The sequence below is a fragment of the Pseudoliparis swirei genome, chromosome 12 (genome assembly GCF_029220125.1).
Source record: "Pseudoliparis swirei isolate HS2019 ecotype Mariana Trench chromosome 12, NWPU_hadal_v1, whole genome shotgun sequence".
Classification (NCBI taxonomy): Eukaryota; Metazoa; Chordata; class Actinopteri; order Perciformes; family Liparidae; genus Pseudoliparis; species Pseudoliparis swirei.
The window spans coordinates 12,824,096-12,844,056 of NC_079399.1; the positions used below are offsets into that span (position 1 = coordinate 12,824,096).

Sequence of the window (19,961 nt, forward strand, 5' to 3'; positions counted from 1 at the left end):
ATCAGTTTAAACTCCTGGATGAATGAGGAGGGTTTCCTCCTGCGCTCTGCTGCTCCGATTCACAGAGACTGGGGGGACGACGACGACGACGTGTCGGGTGACGCGACGCGGAAAGAACTCGTCATACGAAACCTTCACCATGATTTGTCAATTGGTTTTTCTGTCAACATTTTGCGAAAAAAACAACCAATGAACACTCAGTAAATCACAAAGGACCTCCCCACCAAACAGGTGAGGCTCATTAGCAGCCTGTCAGTCAGAGAACCAGAGAACCAGAGAACTGTGCCTCATGATAGAGAGCTGAGATTGTTCTGGAATGTTTGATGTATAACACATTTACATGTGTCACATGCAAAAGCCTTTAAAAGGTGAATTTACATTTTTTGTAGAATGGAGAAAATGAGCCCAGACTCCAGAGGGTTAACATGACATATTTGAATGTCAGTCAGTTACCAAGGCCACTGGTTCTTTTGCTGTTCAGTGTTAAAGATGACAGGACCAATGGGGTCTCAAATATACTTTTTAAAAAAAACTAATCTGGATGTTTCACTGAAGAAACAATTTATCATCCACGATATTAAATATCTCACTGGCACTATATGTAGGAGCCTCTTTGAAACACAGCTCTGTGTGAAGTTTTGTCTTTAAAAAGAAAGAAACAACTTTTAATCGCGATAAATGAATTTCAAAATGTGAGATTAATTAGTTAATTATTTTTAATCGATTGACAGCCCTAATTTATTCACTTTCCACCACAGGCTAACCGTGAGTATACACAAAATGCAAATTACAGTCAAACCCTTCAATTGGTGAGTTAACAGCACCAGTAATTTATACTGCAGCTGCAAAAAACTACCAAATTGACCTTAACATATTTCCCTCATTATTTCCTCAAACTTGGCCAAATGGGAGGAGACTAATCCTTCCTTCTCCTTCATGCAGAGCCAACATTATCACTAACTATCCTGCCATCTATATAATTTGTAATGTCCTCAGAAAGTTCAATTATTTCTTGGAAAATATGAGACTCAAGGAGCAAATCAAAGAGGAAATGCTTGGCAAGCCTGTTGTTACTCTGTCTCTGTATCCTCTAATAAATAAAATACACATTTGCCGTTATTCTGTCCAGTCATCTCCAGACTGATCTATTTACATTCACAGATTCATTTAAATAAGTTCTCTTCACAGCACTAATAATCATCACCAACGAATGGGATCTACTGTCATTTCCACCTGCAGAGCAGAACAGAAACTGTCTAATCACATACGGTCTCAGAAACATACCACAGCCTGAAGCTGTCTTTTTCCTGCTGTATTTTCTATTAGGTTAATCCTTTCTGACACCTCTGTGCTTAACCTCCTTTCCTCATTAGGCTCTCTCCTGCCAGTTCCCGTTTCTTAAATACTTTCTTCCTAGAAAGAAAGACAGTTCAAATCCTCCTATATAATATGCAGCGCGAATGAAATACTCAGATGCTTATGTAAAATAATTATTGTTAAAAATATAACAAAAATATTTGAAGTCAGTCCTCTGTCAGTCAGATGGGTCGGGTCCCCGATGGTTACAAGATGCATTTGAGGGGTCCACATGATTAATGCGATAGAAAAGAATGAAAAACTATGGTCTGCTACATACATTTGTATACATTCACACAAATCCTCTTTGTGAAATATTGGATGATTTCTCTGCTTTCGGACAGTTATTTTGTACTTTTCCTAATTTTCTGTAAGTCACTATCGATAGCTGGATGAGGTAACACAACAGCTTGATTTGCAGTATTTGGAACTGGGCGACATTGCAGACACTGTTTGGATCTCTGGGAAGTGAGATCCAAACACACATCTGCAATTACTGCTTATCGCCATAGGTGCCGTCCAAGAAAACGAAACAGAGAACTTTGAGATTCAACACCTAAATGAAACAAAGTGAGGAGTTTAGAGGTGTAGGTGGAGCTGTTTACAACAGATGGACAGAATAATCTGGCTAACGGTGCCTTTTTTGGAAGAGGTTAAAAAAAAGAATGGAAATCATCAGATTCATATTTTAAAGATACAATATTTACTTATGTTATATAGACAACTAAAGGTTTAAGTGGATGAAATAAAAAAATTCAAGTTAAGTACCTCAAAAATGTACTTAATAAAGTACTTGAGTCCATAACTTCTTTTGTTCTGAGTATACTGTATCTCAGAAAACCTTCATAGTAATGCAATTAATCACATTCACATTTGGAAACTGTATCCACATGGACCTCAACGATTGGTATGGAAGGTAAGACATTACTCATTCATTCATAATTCATGCACTTCTCTAACATATAGGCTGCCAAACATTTACATGTACCAAAGAAGAAAATCACTATTTTTTCGTTCAATATATTTTATTAAAAAAGGAAACCCAACAAGAACTTTTTTTACATAATGATCAAGGATTTTTATTATCTTAAGTCTCTTTCATCAGTTTCATATCATTACAGAAAATGTTATAGTACAGCATTGTTCAATGTCTCCTCATTGCTTAATAATTTCCTTAGGAGTGCTGGTCACATATATCTGTACAATATGGTTCTTATTTTTTCTGTACATTTTTTGTGAAGTTGGTTAAAAAGGCTGTCAGCACTTAAAGAAGCTGCTTCTTTTATTTATTTATTTATTCTTAAATAGTTGATCAAATAAAAGATTATTTTTCCCAGGTTAAGCCCGCCCCTGGGGGGGGTTTGGGGCAAAGTTTACACCGGGTCACCGTGAATATAAGGAAGCTTCAGGGTCTGGGCAGACTGGGTTGTGCCCCCCCACCTCCCCATCCCAACATCACCTCTTCCCTGCCCAGGCATTTGGCACTGCGCACATAAACAAGACTCACAATATAAACAACAAGCAAAGCTCTTTGTGAAGCCATTATGATGCATACTAATGAGAGAAAAACAGAAGTGTCACCTTGATGGGCGCTCAAAAGAGGAAGTGGTCTTGATGTGCCCCCTCTTCCTTTTAGCTGAGCACCATGGGAAATCTGGAGTATTCCTCAATGTTTTCTTCATTTTCAAAAAACGGATTATTTTTTTCACTAAAGATGAGAAAATAATAATTTTCTTTTTTTATCCTGGCAGGCACCTACAGCTGTCTATTAAAATGCTACTGCTATAGATAAGGTCTAGCATTGAACACACAAAGCAATTGCAATGAAAGGAACGAAGTTGCCTTAATATAATAATGATAATAAGAAGAATAATGATAATAATAATAAGAATAATCATAATAATATATTACAGAATAAATCTCTTTTTATAATTAGATTTTTTTCATTAAAAGTTATATTTTCTTTGTTTGAAATACTATAATCTTTTTAAATTCTTTTTTCCATATGTATCTAGGTTGTGGTCAAGATGTTGACTATACCTCAACGTTATCCAAATCAATAAAAACTAGCTGTGCCGTTGCATATTACAGAATAGTCAATGATATGTGGACATGCACCGTGAACCACCCATTCCAACCCTCGCTATATGACGCCGACGCTCCGTCCCCCTGTGATGACATCATAGCCGGCCGATGACCATGACGTCAACCACCTCGCCCTTGTGCAGCTCCACGTATTGCTCTGTTTTTGGAGGTAGCATCAGGAGCCCGTTAGCACTGCGCATGCTCATCAGCCTGCTGCTCACCTGGTTCCCTGCAGTAGAGAGAGGAAACACGTATTTGAAATAAGAATCCAACCCATGAAGGAAATTGGGACTTTTTTTCTCCTTCATAATGAAATGAAGCACATTCAATTAAGTTGTCTGTTTGCAATCATTTTTCATTTTCATTTTCAAAATGGCTAACATTAAAATACTATAGTGGTCAGCTGCTCTAATCAGTGTAAATCAGTGAATGCAGAGAACCTAAGGTGGCTGTGGTGTGGAATACTCTTTCAGTGTGTCTATATAGACAAACAGATGTCATCAATCTACCCTGATAAAGGCCTCCTGAGGTTATACACAGAGTACACCAAATTATTTATTTGGGCCGTTTTGCCAGGGAGGAGAGAGATGCAGCGAAAGGACTCCTCCCCTGGTACATCTGGGCGCACATAAGGCTTTTAACGCAACTTCTCTGTCTTAATAACATTTTCTTTTCTGGCTATCAACTTTAAAATATATATATATATAATCCAAAAATTATCCTAGATATTTGCATAGAAGAAAATGTGAAGGACATGTTCATATGATGTAACTGCAAGTCAGTATGTTTCTTTTTTAGCATTTTATGGACTAATTGTAAAAAACTGTTGACCTAAAAAAAATTCCAAAAAGCTAAATAAGTTTTTTTAAATCCTTGGATTCCTTGCTAGACAGGGAAAGTTAAATAAAATAAATGATGCTGTCAACCAGTGAACAGTTGAGAGTCCGATTCAGGCTTTGATTGGGGTACCTGTGCTCTGTGCCCACGGCAGAGGCTCCTGGTGATGCCATGTCAGAATGCAGCGGTGGTATTCAGGCCGAGGGTCTAACTTCACATCACAAGACAACTAGAGAAATAACAGACAACGTAAATTATAATGACGTAAGTCAACACGTTATTTTCATCACCATGGGAATTGATCTGCAATTCTTAAGGATTGTTTCACACTTGTAACACCAGGTGGATTTACTGTGGAGAGCGCTTGAATGCAGCACAGTAACTGTGGCGTAAAAAACCTTCTAAAATAGCAAAAATCCCAAATCTGGACCGTCAATGAAATATAATTAACGTGGCTACCTTTTTTGCATTTTTAAAACATACTCTTCCAACTTTATTGGCAACATTTGTTCCAGTTTCACTGAGGGTTATTATCCGGCTACATCTGTGCTTCCAGGCCATCGGTCCCACCACTAAGTGGCAGTAATGCATTCAAGTGGATTTCCACCTGCCCTTTAACAGCACATTGCGTAACATAGCTCCCTGGATAGTACCCATGATGGCAAGTGACCAGACCTCTTACTTGATGATGCTAGTTGGGGACACAATCGGCGGCTGTTGACACCATTCTGATTTTTTAAATTTGCTCTACAATTATGAATATTCATGACCAGGGAACAGGCCTTCAGGTCAGCGTTGGCCGTGATTGCTTCCTCCGCCACGTCAAAGAAAAACTTGGTGGTCATAAATATGGATCAAACGGATGATGAAAATAGTATTAAGTCATGAGCTAAGATGCAATGGACTGCAACGATACACCCTGGAACTTAAGTAAAATTGTAATGTGTCTTCTCTGTTGCAGTTTGTTGCATCTACACTCACATGTTCACGTATGGGAAGAGAAAGCATCGTTCTGCATACGGAGACTGCTCTTTCTACCTTTTTTGACATCTGTAGAGACCTTGAGTCTGGTCATTCAACATTAGAAAAATCCCACTTCTTGTAACCACCAGTGCCTCAACAGAAGATGAACTTTGACTTTGTGTGTCTTGGCCAGAGAGTCCGGCTTTCCTGGTTGCCCTGTGCATCCTACCCTCGCTTTGATGATGGTGGGCCTAGGGTCCAAAATGCCCTGCATCTTCCTCAAGGCAGGGATGACAAAAAGATTACAGGTGACAACAGCGGAAACGGGGTTTCCTAGGACGAACGGACGGAGAGAGAGAGAGGACAGCGACAAGAGAAAAGAGTGAGAAATAAATGAGTAACACGTCTTCAGAAACAGCAGAGTGAATCACTCTTTCTCTCAACTTCACACACTACCTGGGAGGGCAAAGATTAGTTTGCGAGCACCGTCCATGTCCAAGGTGGCAAATGTTGTTGGTAGACTAAAAAATGAAAAACAATATTTTAGTATATTTTATGCAACACTGCTGTGTAATATGTACACCTATTTCAAAGTTCTGCCAAGTGCTTGTGAACTAAACTGTGAAAGTTGTCATTTTCATACCCTGGTTTCATGAAAACACGACCAAAATGGATCTGAGCATGAAGATCAATATCAAGCACCTGCTTAAGGTAGTCCTAATAAAAGACATTGAAATAAAAAGAACATTCAACAAACACAAAAGAGCAATACATCCAGCCTTCACCAAATAGTAAAGTTAAAAAATACATTTGTATTTGTGTGGATAATGGGGATGAAAATAATCACCCTGAATATAAAATAAAATAAAAACTAAACAATCAAATAAGAGAAAATAAACAAGTCATAAGTGTCTTTTATATTTTGTCATAATTTACTCTCAAATAAAGATTGTCGTTCCCCCCGTCCACCACAAGGTGTCAATAAAAGACAATGTCATAATTGGAAGCGTGCACTTTTTGTTCTGCAATCATACCTTCTCTCCCATGGACACTCCTCCTGAGGTGATGATGACATCAGCTCGGCTGATGCCTTCATTTAGAGCGTTGAGAAGGTCATCTGGGCTGTGGGGCAGAGAGACACGCACACACACATTTCACACGCACACGCACACGCACACACACACACACACCCACACAAACGCATACCCACGTTAAACATCAACTCACAGACAAGGAAATACTGGAGGGAAAAGGATAATAGAGAGCTAGTTTTGGAGGATGAACATTATTATTATCTCTGTCAGGAGCTTATTTATTTGGTTGTTTGCATCTCTGTGAATGTGTGTACATCTCTGTGTCTGTCTATCCGTCTTGTCTACTGCTCATGTTATTGGATTCATCAGCCAAATATGTTTTCCTCTTATTTATGACTGTATGCTCAAGGACCTTGACCTGATTTTTGATAACATGTTTTTAATCAACTTTTTTTATGCTGTGTTTGACTGCTGACTCCTCACTTCTCTTTATTTTGAACTGGCCGCTCAGCGGCTGCTCAGGCGAGAGAGAGATACAGCATGGGGAAAACAGTGTGTACAGCACTTTTAAAAAACAATCTAACTCAGTGAATTTAGTGTTTATTTTGACCAAACCAGAGTTGATGCTTGTTGCAACGGCTGAAAGACGTTTTTAGTGAGTTACATTTTCTTTTCTGTCGGAAGGAGGAGAGCTGGCTAGCTGTTAGCAGCTAGAGGGCAGCAGAGTGCGCTGTGTGTTTGGCCAAGAGAGCTAACAGCTAACGGCTAACAGCTAACGGCTAACAGCTAACAGCTAACGGCTAACACAACTGAACACACAGCAGGCCAGATTATCTGTTCAGAGGAAGCATTAACAGTCAACATGAAGCATCACACAGTGAACTGCAGGTTAACTGCACGTAGACGATGCTCACAGCTGGATAGATTAAAATGAAAGCTTATCTTCGTATGAAAAATGCTTCTGATTGCTTGGGGTGGGGGGTAATTGTGGTTTGTTCAATGAAACATTACAGCAGTGGTTGTTGCAGACGCACCTGGCGGAGATCTCAGTAAGTGCCGTTTTCTGGCATTGGAGGTGTGACAAATGTAAAATAAACATGAAGGCTTACTTGTCTCCCACGATGCCCAGATTGATGGTGGGGTAGCCATGCTCCTGGATAGTGGCCAATAGGGTGGAGCGATTGCTGTCCCTGATCTTCCCAGGATGGAGGTCGTCTTCTGGGTTCAGCAGCTACCACGACACAGAGGGAGAAATGATCAGAAACACTTTTTAATCATTCAATAACTATACTTTTTAAGCTGGTGCAAGGAATAAATAAATCTGAACATATTCTTTGCATTTCTTTGGGTAGCAGTACATCTAGTGGGTGTATAATTAATTATTTAGCAAGACAGGGAGGTTGTAAGCAAACATTTCATTCTCATTTTATTACTATGCCTTCTCTTGGTACCAAATGGTTTGGTTGTGACTTTAAAAATACACAATATTTTACAATGGCTGAGAGAGGCAAAGAAACCACTGTCTGAAGTGTGAAGTGATCATTTGATAAGTTGGTGTTGCTTGTGCTTTTAGAGAGTGCTTAAAGGATTAATCGATTAGTCGATTAACAGAAGATTAACTGCCATACTTTTGAGAATCAATTCATTATTCAAATACATTTTCAAGCAAAAATGCCATTCGTTCTCAGGTTCTGCAATTTGAGCACATCAACTTGGTTCTGGGAACCTGTGATGTGCATGTTTAATTTTCTTAAAGGATTTTATAGATTAAATGACTAATCGATTAATTGAAAATAATAATTAATAGATTATAAATATGGAATGAATAATGAAAAATAATCATTTAGTGCAGCCATACCTTCAGACAAAAAAAAAACTTGCTAAATAAATTCTTTAACTGCAATTTGGTTCAACGTGTATTAGCATTTTGTTCGTCTTATATTTACATGTTTTGACCTCCCTTCATTTCACAATAGAATTACAAATCTGATTTGTTTTTTTTCTGAGGGAATGTCAACAAGCATTGCTAATTACTATAATTCTAAAAGGAAAGCAACACCACAAATGAACATGCATCTAATTCAGCAGGTTCACAGTGGGTTTATGGGCAGACAAGCTGCATACTTTCAGTTGTAAATGCCAGCTCTGCACAGATATTCCTGTTTTTCTTCATCTGCAGCATTAGTACAGAGCATGTACTTAAAATCGAGATGGTCAAATTAACAGTGTGTAAAAATGAGAAGACAAATCCTCTATTTCATCAGTCTTGCTCAAAGAGGGGAGATGAGGACAATATACCGCTTAATAGGTTTGGAATGTGTCCATGGGGTAGGTGACTCTTGGCTGATTTACACAATTCAAATATATCTGCATAGCACCGAGAACAAGGTGTTATGGGTATCTACAGTCTGCTGAGAATCTCCATGAAGGTTACACACCCCATGAAATTTAAACGGCACATCGGTCACACAGAAAATGCACAAATAGGATCCCAGCGTAGAAGAGAAACCACCTGGTCACAGATAAACAGTCTTCACAACTGAAAGCACACATGAAACGGCTGAGTGCGCATTCAGCTCTGAATGTTGTTCTGGTGTCCGCAGTCAAAGCAAACCATGTTGATTGTGCATAATTATGAACGAGGTATGCTGTCAGAGAAGATGGCACGTTGTTGTTACCTTTAGCAGCTCAGGCCGAACCTTTTTGGCAAATACAGATACAGTGTGGGTTGAGTGCACACGAGGAGTATAACTTCCCAAATGGAAAAAAAGAATGTTGACATGCAGGTTTTTCTTAATCCCTTACCTCATTTCCTGTCGACATGACGGCCACCACGGGGAATTTCTGGACTTCCACCTCTGTGACTCCCACAGTGGCCAGAAGACCAATCTCAGACGGGCCCATGTGGGTGCCCTTTGAAAGCACACACTCCCCACGCTTAATGTCATGACCGATGGGCCTAGGGCAGGACAGCAAAGACGATAGTTCAGAGGATAAGAAAGAAATGGAAGAATTCAGAAAATCGTACTTTGCAATTTAAATTAGTATATAGCCTTCGGTCTAAGGTGCAAAGTTATATTGGGAACCAAACAATGACCTTGAATATTTGCAGAAATAAACATTGTGGTTGAGCCACGATGCCATTACTGCCCTAACCAGTGATGAGGTAAATAAAATATCAGGAATGATCAAAATGACGGATCCAGCAGTATAACCAAATGAATCAACTGTGCTTTCAATCATTATTTCAATCTTTAATATGAAATAAACTGTTCTCACTGTAAATGTTTTTAGTTTATTACCGCTTAAAGAGGTGGCCTAACGAATAAAAAGGTTGGTGGGTTACATTGTGACGTTATTGATCACTAAAAGTGTGATTCTGGTTTTGGCTTCTTAATAGCAACCAACATATAACACATTACCTGATGTCCTGCCCCGGGCGAGCCTGAACTAGGATTCGTACCTCCAGCTCCTCTGTGCCCTAAAAGATAAACCAGCTGTCAGAGGCATCAAATGGAACATATTCAGAGACCAAAGTGCATTGTGTATTCTGCTCTGCTCTGGGCTGAACTTAATCTTTCAAACAATCAGAATCTCTGTTCATTTAATATGTGGTTGTCGTAGACTATAATCTCTTTATAAAGATACATGCGAGTCAAAAGTAAATTCTGGCTGGGTTGAGTTGAGCACAGCCCAAATTCCGACATCTTCCTGCCTCTTCATCGGGTAAAAGTTTGGCTTACGTCTTCAGACTCGCGGAGCAGCTCGGTGTCTTCCACCTGGACTACAGCGTCAGCCCCGCATGGAATAGGGGCACCCGTCGTCACTCTAATCACCTGGCCAGGCATCACTGTGTGGGTGGGCTGCAGGGAGACACAGACAGAGTCTATCCTTTAAATGTAGTCGTATATTTTGTCCTATCAAAGTAAAACAAAATGCCCTTTTATGCTCTTTTCACCCTGGGGACTAACGTTAAATTAAAATAAAGTGAAATGATAGATTGCGTATGACTGTCTTCCCCCAAGTTTCCCAAAAAGCATCACACAAACTGATGTCAGGTCTGATCAAATTAAAGTAAAAACCTAATAAAGGGATATGGAGGCATGTACAGAATATGTGTTTGCATGTGTGCTTCTTTTGTTCAAGATGAGAAGTTGAGTTATTTCATAAATCTGTGCAGCCTACTCTTGTCTCAGAGGTCTAATCTGTTTTACAGGTTGGCAGCACCCTGATTCTCTCGCCCTGCTCGGAGGCGGAGGGCTTTTCATCACCTGTTAAGGGAGCGGTGAGCAATTACAGCTGGTCAAGACGTGAGGTGAAGGACAAAAGTGAAGTACTTTATTTTCATGCATAGGTTGTGTGGGTGTTTGCATGACAGCGACTGTGTTACTGTGTGTGTGTGTGTGTGAGGGTCTATTTGTGAGATCAAAAAGCAGATGTGTCTAAAGTGTCAACGTGGGCGCGAACCTGTTCTCCAGCTTTGGACTCTCCAATGATGAAGCGGTCGCCTGTGCCGTCAGCCGCTAAAATAAAAGAAAGATTTAATAGCATTACACATGTGTGCAGCTGAAAGTGTGTGTGTGTGTGTGTGTGTGTAGGAGTGTGTCATTTAGTTGAGTCACTCTATCTCAGTGGGCTACAGATTGAACAAATGGGTAGAGAAGGAAAGACATTTGATGTTCTTTAATTAAATATAAAAAAGGCAAACACAGTATTTTCAAACTCTGCCCTCCACTCTGAGGTGTGAAGAAACCGCCTATTTAAGTATTGCTATACAAAATACAATACCTCTTCTATTTTCTGCTCTTTTACAAACACACAGGACCAAGAAGGAAGCTCATCACAAGACAAATAAAAAACCCAATGAAAACTTTAAAAAATGCTTTTACATTGCAAAATGTCCGTGGTGAGTACACAACTTGACTGTGACTTTAATTTGCTGGTTTAAAATATCTTAATAAAGGATTAAGTGCTTATTTTTTGAGAATAAAATCGGGCCACTTTTTTTTTTTTCTCGACATAAAAACACAGCGCAGGATGTCGAGCATCTGTCGTTACGCACTGGCTCAGTGGAGGAAGCGAGAGGCTATTGGCTGCCTCCACACCGACGGTCGAGGTTCTCACATCTCTCAAATCTGCACATGAACGCCTCGGCAGACGCCAGGCCCTCAAGACCGACACACGACAACCAGAGGGACCTGTGGTATTCTGCTCCTCCTCCTTCATCAGCAGGAGCCAGCAGCAGATGTCACATGCAAGAGGTTTTGAGCTGCCTGAAGCCAGCAAGCTGCTCTCCAGGTTGACAGGGTCCTCAGCGCTTTACAGGACGCCCTGCCACGGATTTCTTGACCAAAACAAGTCAACATAACTTTGCCTGGATTTCACCTCGAAACTGCTCTAAGGAGTTGGTGCAGCCATAGGTATGATACCCATCTCTCTGAATGGAGGTGAACTCTATATCTCTTGTCTGATGCAGGACAGTCTCCTCCATGTCAGTTCTCCAGTGCCTCAATGTCCTGTTCATCTCAAACTACAAAGAGGTCATTTGGACAGGAGGAAAAACACACTGACCAGGTGAGATATTCAGCTTTATGTTCTGCAACTTACTCTGAAGAAAAAACAAGAGATGGTGAACGAGATCGGAACTGGAATCAGCGATTCATAAATCCATCACAAAGTTAGTGTGCAATGTCCTTCCTGTATCTGTAGTAGAACATTTGTATATGTTTAGGATACGTTATTGGCATAGAATAGTCTAATTGAAGGTGTATTGTATTATTTTAATAAAATGTTTGTATAATTTTGATCAAGTGTCAGGTCAGAAGTGTGAACCATATTCCACATTACGTCTTTTCGTCAACACTCATTCTGTCAGTTGGCTAATTGAGCAACAGACAAACTGACAGTTAACAACTAACAACTAATCTCTAAATTCAGGTTACTTTATTTATACCCGTAGGTAGACTTGTTCCTCAATGGAAAGTGAGGCATTCATCTCGACACACAGACAACAAGACATACATGATGATAAAAGTACACACAGCCACAAATCAGTGCTGGTATTATTATAATGTGTTTACTTGAAAGATGGCAGCTGGAACCCAGCTGTTTGCACCGCTTTGTTCTACACCGTGGTTCTAAATACCTCTGTCTAGAAGGGAGAAGCTGAAACTCCTTGTGCAAAGGGTGGAGTCGTCCATTAAGATGGAGCCGGTTATTCGTTGTAAATGTGTGGTGTTCAGGGACTCTGGGCTCAGCTGGGACTCACCACTCAGCCTGCTGGGCAATTTCACAATCGGATGCAGAGAGTTTCTGTTCTTTAAAGACAGGCCTCCAGACCATGACGCCAAAGAAAAAGATCACATTGATTCAATATAAGCACGGTAACATAAGGTTATCGTGGTTTTGTCAATGTGGGAATAGGACAGTTTCCTCAAACCTTTTTGCACACGGCTTCACAGTTTGCTTCTAATTTTAGTTTTCGGTCAATAATTGTCCCAAGATATTTGTCTGACCCTTAATGGATATAACTCATGTTTTCTAAAATCAATTATTATGTCTTTGGTTTTAGACATATTTAATGGAAGATAGGACTCCTCACACCGCTTCGCAAAGTCGTGGATGACCGGACCGCGGCTGGTCTCGTTGCCCTGGAGCCGACTAACAATAACAGAATCATATGCTTGATTTAAAACGCTCTATTTTCATACCTGCTCTGACACACATTTGTGTAGAGGATGAATAATAGAGGCGAAGCACACATCCGTGTGGAAGCCATTGGAGCAAACTTGGTCCCACATAATTCCATTTACCCTCTATCTTTGTGTCCTGTTCGTTAAAAAGTGAAGAATCCAACCCACAAGATTGTGACTTTAGTCAAATTGTTCTAAAAGCCGATTGGTTAAAATATGCGGTGGAGTCGAAAACAGAGGAGAAATCTACGACTAGAAGTCTGACGTGAGATTTCCCTCTAAGTGTTTAAAAAGTAAATTAAACAAAGTATCTTAAGGAGCTTGTAGTACCATATTGCCCCACTAGAGAGCTACGCTCACTAAATGCGGGACTACTTGTAGTTCCTAGAGTCTTAAAAAGTAGAATGGGAGCCAGAGCCTTTAGTTATCAAGCTCCTCTTTTATGGAACCAGCTTCCAATTTCAGTCCGGGAGGCAGACACAGTCACCTCGTTTAAGAGTAGACTTAAGACCTTCCTCTTTGACAGAGCTTATAGTTAGGGCTGAATCAGGTTCATCTGGTCCAGCCCCTTGATATGCTGCTATAGGCTTATAGCTGCCGGGGGACGTTTTAGGATGCACTGAGTACCTCTCTCCTTTTTCTCTCCTTAAGGATGAATTTTCATCTCTCAATCACACGTTACTAACTCTGCTTTCTCCCGGAGTCCTTGACTTCACGTCTCATGGGGTCATCGGACCCTATGAGACGGCATAGATCCTATCTGCCTGATGGATCATCGAGGTCTGGGTCGTGGAATTCCTGCTCCTGACTACGCCACTGTCCTGTTGAGACTCCGCCCACTGTTGAGACTCCGCCCACTCCTCCTCCCCACCGCCATCTGCCTGATGGATCGTGGAGGTCTCCATCGTGGAATATGCCTACTATGAACTATTCATACACTCTGTCATATTCATTGAATGTATTTTAACTCTGAATATGTCCTTCTGTACACATGACATCTATTGCACCTGTACATCCTGGAGAGGGATCCTCCTCTGTTGCTCTCCTGCAGGTTTCTTCCCTTTTTTTCCCCCTGAAGGGTTATTTGGGAGTTTTTCCTGGTCCGATGTGAGGTTTTGGGGCAGGGATGTCTATGTGTACAGATTGTAAAGCACTCCGAGACAAATTTGTATTTTGTGAAATTGGGCTATACAAATAAACTGAATTGAATCATCCGCTTAGTCCGGGGTCGGGTCGCGGGGGCAGCAGACCCAGCAGGCTGACCCAGACTTCCCTCTCACTCGCAACATTTTCCAGCTCATTCTGGTGGATCCCGAGGCGTTCCCAGGCTAGCCGGGAGATGTAATCCCTCCAGCGTGTCCTGGGTCTTCCCCGGTGTCTCCTCCCAGTTGGACGTACCTGGAAAACCTCTAAAGGGAGGTGTCCAGGAGGCATCCGGATCAGATTAGAACCACCTCAGCTGACACCTTTCGACACGAAGGAGGAGCGGCTCGACTCCAAGCTCCCTCCTGATGTCCGAGCTCCGTACCCTATCTCCAAGGCTGAGCCCGGCCACCCTACGGAGGAAACTCATTTCGGCCGCTTGTATCCGCGACCTTGTTCTTTCGGTCACGACCCGAAGTTCATGAAACGCTTCTCCATATATAGTTTGTTTTGTGGAACCTATTTTAATTTCCCCGAGTAAACCTTTACTTTACAATAAGGCTACGGCTTCACAAACAAACAGCTGGCAAAACTGTTTTCATAAATGTTCCTAAAGATAACAAATACAATAAAAAGTGTTTTTGTTAGTTTTAGGGACCAGTCACTGTGCCTAATGAGCATATTAGTGTGGACATAAAAAGTGTAATTTAGTTTATGATGTTAATTCTGAAAGTGAAATTGGACATCCAGGACTTGTCTGCTCATTCCTTTTACAATGTCATGTTTTTGAAGCCTTGAACGTTAATACAGTTATTTCCCATAATGTACGGTGCTTACCTCTCACAGCATAACCATCCTTGACAGAGGCAGGGAAGGGTGGCAGGTTGTCTTTGGCATAAACGTCCTGAGCCAGGACTCGACCCATCCCATCTGTGGGAGAAGAGGAAGAACATGGGTGTGAGGAGAGGAGGAGAAGCTGGGTGAAGGGTGGCGGAGGGAGAGAGCGACAGCTGGAGAGAGAAAGAGAGACAGAGGCAGAGAGGGTGAGGGAGAAAGTGCATCTGATTCAGATGAAGATACAGAGAGGCATATGTGCAGGAGGTGTGTACATATGTGCGTGTGTTTTTAAAAGAGAGACAGAGTGTGACACGGCGCATCAGAATCTCTCTGCATGACACACACACTGGCTCAGAGAGCGTGAGGGAAGGAAGGAAGGAAAGAAAAACAGAAACAGACAGAGGCAGCGTGGGTGGAAGGAAACAAATCCTGGCACTAAAAATACCGTAAGCTGCTGTGTGGCTATATATAGCATTTGTTCGAGCTTTTATGCCATGATTATGTGGGCGTTAATATGAAGATCTAAGCTTTGATATCAATGTGTTGAAAGGGGAAAACATATGCAAGTACACCCACACACATGCATCCACACATCAGCTTACGGCAGTCATAACGAGCCGCTGTAAATAATGCATCTCAGTCGTCGAAGAAGAAGAAGACCCTCGTGCCAATATGACGCGTCCGATCCTTACATCTGTTTTTAAGTCGACAGCATTTCATCTGAGATATTTTGCTCCTGCTTCCAAGCTGCTTTTCAAACAGCTTGTTAAAACCATGTGTTGAAGGGGAGTTGTGAATACAAATAGAACAAAGGTGATGTCTTGTTGCCGAAGCAGAAATATGTGTTTGAATAGATGCTTTGAGAAAACATCTCTGCCAGCAAGCACAGGTTTGAAAAGGGTTACATTATGATAATTACATCAAGGGGCATTGTGACATCACTCGTCTCTTTAGGAACAATCTGGAATTTTAGAAGACAGTAAATGTGTGAACATATGCATGCACGAGTACCGACATACTTATGCTAAAAACAGTCCATATGGAGTAGAATATAAGTCCTTTAACAATTAAATTAGGGTGCAATCTTGACATACTGTATATCAAACTGTAATACAAATAAAAAAGAATACAAATATATATTATGAATAGAAACTATGTATTTGCAGTGAAACAATGAGATATTGCAATTCTGTATATTACACATTTGTATTGGTTATAATACTAAATAAATATGAGAATTAGTATTTATTAAGAAATAAGCTAAGGTGCAGTTGGAATGTACACATATGTGCAGACTTCTATATGTACAAACAAGCAGATTGACGGGAATTAAATGAATATGTCGGCATTTTGGGAATAATGCTTATTCCAGTTCCAGTCTTCGGGCTAAGCTAAGCTCCCCTGCTGACGGTGGGAGCTTCACATGTAGCGTAGAAACCAGAGTGATATCAATCTTCTTATTAGCAAGAAAGTGAAAGTTTATTTCATAGAATATCAAACTATTTCTTTAAAAGTTTTGATCTAATTTGAGTACAGATTTGAGACATTATACAGTCAAGAACTTACTCTTCTTTAACTTTATTACCGAACTAAACTTTCTGAAAAATACAACAGTAACAAAAGTGTGACATGCAATGCAGATTATTTTGTGTATTACACCATTATGATGACAAAAAAAGAGATAGATCCTTATATGCACCCATCAACAGACTATGACACAGTGCACACTTCACAGACAGCAGGTGATCTGGTCCAGCTCTTTATTTCATCTCTCCTATCCCTTCTTCCTCACCTCCTTACCCCACTGTCCTCCTCCCAGCTGCACTCCTGCAAATCCTGACATTCCCTCCTCCCTCCTCTCCCCTCTCCAAGAACATGAAACATCACTTTACACTTTGAAAAAGAATGAGTGTTGTTCCTTCTACCATCATTCATCTAGATGTTGTGCGAGCTGCAGGGTGTTATTGCTCTCTACCCCTTTTTCAGAGATGAATTAAAGAGAGTGTGTTTTCCCCTCTGGCCCTCAGCCTGGCTCTGTGTCACCCTCCGCAGGCGCAAAGGCCACTCTGCCAGAAGGCTTACAAGACCCACGGGTGCTAAACTAACTCATCTCTGCATGTTTGTATTGTGTCTGTTTGTTTAGACATGCAAATTCACCCAAATACTACAAAGAAGACAACACATCGGGCAACCTTGTGCTCTAAAACAACAAATAAATAAACCTTGCAATATTGAGAATTATTATAATTTTGTAAAAACTTTACTTCAACTTAAAAAAGTAACCAGCAACATAACCATGTGACAACGAAGACGACAATGAATCATAAGTATCATCATTATTTTCCATTTCACTTAACCCTTGTGTTGCCTTCGGGTCAATTTGACCCGATTCAATGTTTCACCCTCCTGTCGCCTTCGGGTCAATATGACCCGATTCAATGTTTAACCCTCCTGTTACCTTTATATTTACTAACATATTTTACCCTTGAGGTCAATATGACCCCAGCTATTAAAATGACCCGAAGGCAACACAAGGGTTAAAACCTGATGACAGGGAACCAAACCAGTACAGTGATGGGTCATTAAACCAAAACAATGAGCTTCAAGATGCTATAATGCTCCTTAAATCTGTGGGGAAACTCCAGTCAGGTGATAATTCATTGTGGTCACTCGGTGTGACCCTTCACATTTATATTGTATGTGTGTATGTTAATAAATATTGATTATAGCAGCTTCAAAGTGACTATCACTCTGTTCAATAACTTGAAAATAGTCATGTTATGGAGCGTTAAGTGTAAATGACACATGGATCGTTCGGAAAGGTTTGTATGTTATGTGGCCCTGTAGCCCAGCACATTGGTGTGTGTGTGTGTGTGTGTGTGTGTGCATTGTGTGAGAGACACTGTGGCATGCAGACACACACTGCTGATTCAGAAAGAGAGGGTTTCTATGCTGCCATGTGTACTTTCTACAGCAATCTGAAAGGTATGAAACCTCAACATCCCAGCATGCCGAGCGGCGGACGTCGGTCGACATAATGAGAAGGTTAACTGAAGACATCAAGGGGCAAGATGAACACATTTAAGATATTTAAGTGAAGAAGGTTCGCTAGATCTGCAGGGTTCCTGTCCTCCTCACCTCTGTAGTTGATGATCTCCGTGCCCAGGACGGTGGTCATCTCCAGCACAGTGATGAAGGCCTTGTCCATGGAGGTGAGGGGGAAGGGGGACGTGCGGTGCCTCCGGGCCACTTTGGTGATGTCCACTGCACTGTGACCTGGGAAGACGAGGGACATTACAAACACTGTAACGAAATGGCTCTCACAAAATTAAACGACATCACAAAATAGGACTGTGTAGGGTTTGGTTGCTCTTTCCAAATGATTTCAAAAATATTTTGACCTTTTTCTGGACTGCACTTTGTTGTTACCTAATTACTGGTCGTCAGATATAACATCGAAAATTATCTGCAACGAGCCAACATATGAAATAGTTGACTTTATTGTAAGCAGTGAATTGAGGCGCGAGACACTTTCCAAACACTGGCATGTGGAGTGTCTTGTATCTGTTATTGTGTTAAAGAATCGAAGTGTCCGATTTTTAGCAAAATGTAGCAAACTTGTAACGGACACGAGATATGTTGCTCTCTTGTCGTGCTCTCTCAGGAACACACAATGACACATCAAGTCCATATAGTGCGATTAGTCGACAACAGAGATAGTTTCAGACATAGCTCTAGACCTAAAGTGTTGAAATTAAAGCCATTCAACCTTTTTTCTTTCGCATTTTAATTCTCCATTTAGACAGTTTGAAAGTTCAGATGAAGATAGAGGGTCGGGAGAGAGGAAAACACTCTCCTGGGGCACAAAGCGGTGCGTGGCCAGGGCCAAACGGATGCTGAAAGACAATAACCACCCACAAAAAAAATTTCACCCTTTCTACCGCAGGGGCAGCGATACCGCGTATATCATGTCAAGACAAACACGAGGGAGGGCTTCTTCAGTCAGGGGCCATCAGGCTGCTGAACAAGGACTGAGACCCTTAACACTACACTACACAGAACATATTCTATCTATTATCATATATGGTATATATTATATTACATTTTATATATATATATATTATATATATATTATATATATATATAATATATATATATATATAGTCTCAAAAATATATTATATTTATTTACATTTTAATACATTATCATATACATATATATATTATATTTGTTTTATATATATTATATTTACTTTACTCTTTTTCTTTTGTGATATTGTATAGTTTATTCTCATTCTATTCTTTTTTCTCTTAGTCTGCTGTTTTTTTTCGGTTGAAATTTCATTCAACGATCGAACCGATTATAATACTTGTATAAAAGAAATGAAACTTGAAACTTGAAACCAGAGAGAGTGGAGGCATCTATGTAGCTTCAAAGTTAGGGAACTGAACCACTCAACTATCTCTGGAGACAAAAAAAATGTTTTTGAAGAAGTTATTTTTGCGCCAAGAGCCACAGGAATAAAAACATATACGGAGAAATTCAAAATGATTTTCGCGCACTGGTTTTGCTGCTGTCGCAGTTGAATTCCCAAACTCAACGCATGATAAAAACACATGCAAACCATACAATTATGTAAATAAACACATGTAATCTAATGTCTTTCCACATCCCTGTCACCAAGATAATGGGATTAATGAATTTTGTCAGCACACATGTGCAATAACACAATTTAAACACCATCGGGATTGGCAGGAAACAGTTCGGTGTGTTTGCTGAAGCTGTGGAACCCAGCTGGATGACAGAAGTGCTCCATAGCAGCCATATTGTTCTAATAATACCTCTCTAATAATTCCAAAGGTAAAAGGAACAAAACAAGGTGTAACTAATATGTAATCTGCTCTCTCTCTCTTTCTCTCTCCTCTCTCTCAGCCTTGCTCTCCCTGTGCCTCTACGCCTCACAGTGGAGAGACGCTGTGCTTTGATTTCCCTTGACCCAATTTCTCTCCTTTAA

The 19,961-nt window shown here is 40.5% G+C and overlaps 1 protein-coding gene across 19 annotated transcripts in view; it reads right to left on the reverse strand.

Moving 5' to 3' along the window:
- Positions 1 to 2,359: 2,359 nt before the first annotated feature.
- gphnb (gephyrin b) overlaps positions 2,360 to 19,961 on the reverse strand; it is an 84,749-nt gene continuing 67,147 nt past the window's right edge. For 14 of the 19 annotated variants that reach the window (XM_056428166.1, XM_056428161.1, XM_056428157.1 and 11 more), the window contains 13 exons: positions 18,086 to 18,223; positions 14,948 to 15,040; positions 10,743 to 10,798; positions 10,019 to 10,138; positions 9,698 to 9,756; positions 9,081 to 9,234; positions 7,385 to 7,506; positions 6,276 to 6,363; positions 5,885 to 5,958; positions 5,695 to 5,762; positions 5,471 to 5,574; positions 4,411 to 4,507; positions 2,360 to 3,670 (listed from right to left, as the gene is read on the reverse strand). In XM_056428166.1, the coding sequence (XP_056284141.1) occupies positions 3,537 to 3,670; positions 4,411 to 4,507; positions 5,471 to 5,574; positions 5,695 to 5,762; positions 5,885 to 5,958; positions 6,276 to 6,363; positions 7,385 to 7,506; positions 9,081 to 9,234; positions 9,698 to 9,756; positions 10,019 to 10,138; positions 10,743 to 10,798; positions 14,948 to 15,040; positions 18,086 to 18,223 (1,307 nt within the window). In that variant the 3' untranslated portion in view covers positions 2,360 to 3,536. The remainder of the gene's footprint in view (positions 3,671 to 4,410; positions 4,508 to 5,470; positions 5,575 to 5,694; positions 5,763 to 5,884; positions 5,959 to 6,275; positions 6,364 to 7,384; positions 7,507 to 9,080; positions 9,235 to 9,697; positions 9,757 to 10,018; positions 10,139 to 10,742; positions 10,799 to 14,947; positions 15,041 to 18,085; positions 18,224 to 19,961) is intronic. The other 5 variants (XM_056428167.1, XM_056428168.1, XM_056428160.1 and 2 more) reach the window with 1 other exon arrangement.